Below are 6,427 nucleotides of genomic sequence, written 5' to 3'. Positions count from 1 at the left end.
CTAGGTTTAGGGTTGTGTCAATTTAACACTAATACGTGGAGACTAGTCGCCTCTATGCAAATTTTGTGGAAAGAGGTGTTTGAAAGGGATCTTCCTCTCATTGTGGATGAATTCCTTTACTGTTACAAACCCTCTGAAATTAACCAATCCCTTGGCTTTTATCAATTCATAGCCAGAGGGACAGATTGTGAATTAATAAGGTCTCTAGTTACATCAGATAGGAATTGGAAGACGGAGTTTTTCTTCTTCTCTAGTTTTTGGGCAGGACACCCTGTTGAGATTGGCGGGGATCCGTTTGCCCCATATACTGAAGAATTAGGGAACCTTCGTCCTGAAGGAATGGTTATTATCATTATTTTATTATTTTTACTATACATGTCGTTTTATAATTATCTAACCATTTTTTTTTGCAGGAGGTCCATTGTTTTGGACCATTCAAATTTATTTAAGTATATTTATCTCGTCTACAGTTTCTGTGATGAGCTTTCAAAGAACTACCTTCTAGGCTTTAACCTATAAGGGTTTTTGGACGGTGGTTGTCTACCCTTTTTTAAACTTCATGAATGAATGTTTACTTTCATTGCTTTACTTGTTATTGAACATATTGCTTGGACGAGTTTATCTTTTGTTTGCACCATCCACGTTATATTGGTTTTTCAGTGGTCCGTCCACTCGTGGTGTTTTGCTTGTTTATATTTAGGAATTCCTTCATATTCAACATGTTTGCCATTCCTTGAATTTTACAAGTACAACTAATGAATGGTGTTGCGTTTACTAGCTTTATTTGTCTAGAAACTTAGCTAGTCTTTTCCTTGTCCATAGGTTGGACATTTTACTCTCGTCTTTGAGTGCAACACTTCTAGCATTTACTTGTCCATAGATTGGACTGTTTTGGCTGGTTATATTTATCCATGGATTTCAAGCATTCTTATATGCATGATTTTCCTCATCCGTCTTTGGACGCATATGCTTAAGGTTTTATCTCGTCCCTTGGATGAGAATGCATTCTCTCGTCCATATAATGGACGAGCATGCCTTAAGCTCATTTTTCTTAGTTTTATCCTTATTTCAAGAAAAACTTGCAGACGCTATATCCCTGCGTCCAGGGATTTTTTCTCGTTCGTCTTCTGCCTTAGCCTTCTTGTGAAAGAAATTATGAGAGATTTATGTATCACACACATTGGAAATCCAAACTGCATATACATAATATAAAACATCGTCCATAAGGATGGCACACGCTTGGAAGCCAGTGCCTTAGGGGATTAAAAACTTATACATAGACCAAGTACATAACTTCGGCCATCGCAAACTTGTCTTTAGACAGTGCATAAGTTAGAGCCTAGTGCATTTTTAGGGAATTAAAATACTTAACACACGCTGTAGTAGTTATAAACATAGAGTAGTAAACATGGATAAAGACAAGGGAAACACTTGAACTTCGTCCATGGTGTCGCTCGTCCAAGATGACCCTTCATTGATAATACCTTCTTAGATGCTTGACGTTCCAAGGGTGCTCTAGCTTCCGTCCATCTAAGGCTTCCAGGTAGTACGATCCTTGCCTTTTGCAATTAATGACCCTATAGGGTCCTTCCCAATTAGGTCCTAGTTTTCCATGAGCTGGATTCTTGGTTGCCAAAGAGACCCTTTTAAGGACAAGGTCCCCAATGTTGAAGTGCCTGAGTTTCACCATCGCATCATATTGCCTAGCCATGAGATTTTTGTACCTTACTACCCTGTGTTTTGCGTTCATCCTTACTTCGTCTATCAAATCAAGGCTGAGATGAAGTTGCTCTTCATTAACCTCATCTTGATACTTTATCACCCCATGATTTGCCATGTGTACTTCTGTAGGTATCACTACTTCACTTCCATAGGCTAACTTGAAAGGAGTTTCCCCTGTGGAGGTTTCCACAATTGTCCTATAAGCCCATAGAACACCTAGTAGCTCGTCTGGCCATACTCCCTTTGCCCCCTCAGCTGGGTCTTGATGATCTTCAATAAGGACCGGTTTGTAACTTCTACTTGTCCATTCGCCTGTGGGTGGGAGGGTGAGGAATAATGATTCTTGATTCCAAGTTGCTCGCAAAAGCCCCTAAAAGGTGTGTTGTCAAACTGTCGTCCGTTGTCAGACACTAGTACCCTAGGTACCCCGAACCTGCATACAATGCTCTTCCAAACAAATTTTTTGACATTTTGTTGAGTAATTTTTGCTAAGGGTTCAACTTCCACCCATTCAGTAAAGTAATCGATCCCTATTACCAAAAATTTCATTTGCTTGGTTCCTAGTGGGAAAGGACTTAAGATATCCAGTCCCCATTGCGCAAAGAGCCATGGGGCCATCATCGGGGTTAAATACTCCAATGGTTGTCTCAGGACGTTGCTGAAGCGTTGACACTGGTCACATACCTTGACATATGCCTTAGCATCTGCTTGGATAGTTGGCCAATAGTAACCAGCACGGATGACTTTATGGACTAGTGATCTTGCTACTGAGTGATTCCCGCATGCTCCTTCATAAACTTCCCTCAACACGTAGTTAGACTCGGCTAGAGCTAGGCACCTTAAGTAAGGCTGAGAGAAGCCTCGTTTGTATAACACTTCATTTATGAGGATATATTTGGCAGCCCTGATTCTCAATTTCTTAGCCTTGTTCTTGTCTTCTAGAAGCCTTCCATCTTTGAGGTAAGCTATAATTGGAATCATCCAATTTTCTTTCCTTTCTATTTGTTGTATCTCTAGAATATCTATACTTGGCATGTATTGGACCTTATCATACTCATCCATTACTCCTCCTATCGAAGCTGCTTTTGCCAAAGCATCTGCTTCCATGTTTTCCTCCCTCGGGAGTTGAACAAAGTTGGCTTCTTTAAACTTTCGGACGAGCCGTTTTACTTTGCTGAGATATTTTTTCATTCGATCTTTCTTAACTTCACACATTCCCTTCACTTGATTGATAACCAATTGAGAGTCTCCCTGGACGACTATTGACTCTTCCCTTAAAGACTTAGCCAATTCCAATCATTTAAGGAAAGCTTCATATTCAGCTTCGTTATTGGCGGTTGGGTATTGTAGACAGGCTGCATATTCCAACTTTTCTCCCTCCGCGGACTTGAGTATAACTCCAATCCCCCTGCATATAATGTGGATGAGCTCTCTACATTGATGACCCACCTTTGAGCCCCTTCCTCTTTATCTAGCTCGTCCTAACTGGAAGTGAACTCCGCAATGAAATCTGCCAATGCTTGTGCTTTTATTGCACTTTTTGGTCGGTACTTGACATCAAACTCACTGTGCTTCACGGCCCATTGGATTAGTCGTCCTGCGGCTTCCAACTTGTTCATTGCCTTCTTTAGGGGATTATATGTGAAGACATTGATGACATGAGCCTGAAAATGATGCCTCAGCTTCCTAGAAGTTGTGACCAAAGCAAAGGCTAGCTTTTCCATCATTGGACATCATCCTTCTGCTCCTCTTAGCGCCTGGCTCGTATAGTAAACCGGCTTCTGTATCCTCCCTTCTTCTCTAATCAATGTTAAGCTCACTACATGTGGGGACATCGTTAAATACAAATATAATTCTTCACCTGGTATGGACTGGCTTAGTAGGGATGCTGTGGTGAGGTAGGTCTTGAGGTCTTGGAAGGCCTTCTGACACTCGTCCATCCATTCAAATGCCTTCTTGAGAACTTTAAAGAATGGTAAACACTTGTTAGTAGCTCTGAGATGAACCTGTTAAGGGCGGCAACTCTTCCGGTGAGAGATTGGACTTCTTTGATATTTCTTGGTGGCTCCATATTCAATATTGCTTAGATTTTATCAGGAAATACCTCAATTCCCCTTTGCAAAACCATGAACCCAAGGAACTTACCTGTCGAAACTTCGAAAGCACACTTGCTCGGATTCAACTTCATGCTATACTGCCTAAGAGTATCAAAGGTCTTTTGAAGGTCGTGCAGGTGCTTTTCCTCGTCCAAACTCTTTACCAGCATGTCATCTATATAAACTTCTATATTCCGCCCGATCTGTGGATGAAACATATGGTTAACCAACCTTTGGTAAGTTTCCCCCATGTTTTTTAAACCAAAGGGCATCACCTTGTAGCAAAACAAACCCTAGCTAGTAATGAAAGATGTCTTCTCTTCATCCACCTCGTCCATCCTGATTTGATTGTAGCCCGAAAAAGCATCCATGAAACTTAGCAATTTATGACCCGCAGTCGAGTCCACCAGCTGATCAATGTGTGGCAGCAAATAGCTATCCTTGGGGGAGGCTTTGTTCAGATCAGTGAAGTCCACGCACATTCTCCACTTGCCATTGGCCTTTCTGACCATGGCCACATTAGCCAACCAATTCAGGTAATAGACTTCCCGGATAAAGTTTGCCGTGGTTAACTTTTGGACTTCCTCTTTAATGGCGTTGTCTCGCTCAGGTGCAAAAATTCTTTTCTTCTGACACATAGGCTTGGACAATGGATACACATTTGAACGATGGGTATTGACACTTGGGTCAATACCTGGCATGTCCTCATGACTCCATGCTAACACATCCAGGTTCTTCGTTAAAAACTGGACCAGGTCTTGCTTCGTCTTCTTTTCCATGCTCGCCCCAACCATAGTAAACTTTTCGGGGTTACTCTCGTCCAAGGGAACGTTTTCCAGCACTTCCGCGAGTTCTGTAGTTATCCTTCTCTCGTCTATGATCATCTTCTGTACGTGCTTGTCCTTAGCCAACATGGCTATGTAGCACTCTCTAGCGACTAATTGGTCCCTTGCATTTAACCTACTCTTTGCTCAGTCGAGAACTTGACAGACAAATGATAGGTAGATGTTACCGCCTTCCAACTATTTAAATTTGGTTTTCCAATGATGGCATTGTATGATGATGAATAGTCAACAACAAGGAAATTTACCTCTTTGGTTATCTGTTGTGGATACGCTTCGACCACTACAGATAATGTAATGGTACCCACGGGTTGCACTTTCGTCTTTCCAAATCCTACCAAGGCTGAGTTTACTGGATGAAGTTGATCTTGTCTAAGCCTTATTTGTTGGAAAGCGGGGTAATCTAAGATGTCCGCTGAACTCCCATTGTCTATCAACACTCTTTTAATCGTATAATCAGCAATGAGCAAGGTGATAACGATCGCATCGTCATGTGGGTGGTGAACCCTTTTAGCATCCTCATCCATGAACGTAATAGCTTGCTCGTTAACTCCCCTCGTTCTTGGCGATCATCCAGACAGCTGGATGTTCTGCACCACCTTCAGGTACATCTTCCTTGACTTGGAAGATTGACTCGTCGAGATTCCTCCCATAATGACTCTATTTCTCTAAGCGAGGGTCGTGACAACTCTTCCACTTTTGCCTTCAACTTCTCGTCTTTGTAATCTCGTCCAAGAATATTTCTCAATTTTCCTTGCCTGATGAGATTTTCTATCTGCTGCTTCAAACCATGCCCATGGTCTCTATGGAAGCAACAATACTTGTTCCTATTGTGCTTGTTGGGATCTCCTTTCATTTTCTCTAGTCACTTCATGGACGGGTCATCCTTGATTTGCATAAGCACTTGTTCAAGTGGCATGTTCAAGGGCGTGTACTACTGACTCTTTGCTGAAGAACTTGTCTTCTTGTTATCTTTGTCTTTTTTCTCTCCTGCCCAAACCTTCTTTCGACGAGGACCCTACTCAAGATGGCACGGGAGATTTGCTTCCATACACTCTGCTCTCTTCCTCTTTTTGGCTATGATTGCATCTTCTGCATACATGAAGTTTTGGGTTGAATGGACAAGTTTAGCTATGGTTTGTGGCTCTTGCTCATAAAGCTTATGAATGAATAAGTCGGAGTTAACTCCATTATGGAAGGCTGCTAATAACAACTTGTCGTCCATCTTGTCCACCGTCAAGGCTTCCCTGTTGAACCAAGTAATGAAGGACCGCAAGTTTTCATTTTCCCCTTGCTCTATAGTTAACAGGATAGACGAGGAACGTTTGTGCCGTTGTCCCCCGATAAAGTTATTAACGAATAACTTACTTAATTCTTCGAACGAGCCCACAGTGTTTGGAGGTATCTTGCTAAACCATACTCGCGTTGGCCCCTTGAGGGTGGTAGGGAAGGCCCTACACATAATCTTGTCCGGAACCCCCTAGAGGTGCATGGTAGTCTTGAAGGTGGCGATATGAACACACGGGTCGCGCGTTCCATCATATGAATCCAAAGAAGGCATCTTGAACTTTGGAGGTAAGGGATGACTGTTGATGGAAGTGGTGAAAGAGGAGTCTTTTTGATGAACCAAATCATCCACGGGGTTCGCTTTTCTCATATTCGCCCTCATCTCATTCATAACCTTCCTCATTTAGTCCATCTCTCTTTCCAATTGTGGCACCCTTCGTGAAGTGGTTCCCTTTGATTGGTTCTCGGGCTCAACGTTTT

The 6,427-nt window shown here is 42.2% G+C and overlaps 1 protein-coding gene across 1 annotated transcript; it reads right to left on the bottom strand.

The window, feature by feature from the left end:
- Window positions 1-4,773: 4,773 nt before the first annotated feature.
- On the bottom strand, window positions 4,774-5,187 carry LOC142625008 (uncharacterized). Its single transcript, XM_075798723.1, has one exon. It carries the CDS (start codon window positions 5,185-5,187, stop codon window positions 4,774-4,776), a length of 414 nt encoding a protein of 137 aa, XP_075654838.1.
- Between the last annotated feature and the right edge of the window lie 1,240 nt (window positions 5,188-6,427).

The sequence above is a fragment of the Castanea sativa genome, chromosome 2 (genome assembly GCF_040712315.1).
Source record: "Castanea sativa cultivar Marrone di Chiusa Pesio chromosome 2, ASM4071231v1".
Taxonomy (NCBI): domain Eukaryota; kingdom Viridiplantae; phylum Streptophyta; class Magnoliopsida; order Fagales; family Fagaceae; genus Castanea; species Castanea sativa.
The sequence above is the reverse complement of the archived record's forward strand: the minus strand, read 5'-3'. Positions and strand labels throughout refer to the sequence as shown.

Excerpts from the sequence above, each read along its gene's own strand:
- LOC142625008 (XM_075798723.1), bottom strand. The coding sequence starts at position 5,187 with ATGGATGAGGATGCTAAAAGGGTTCACCACCCACATGACGATGCGATC.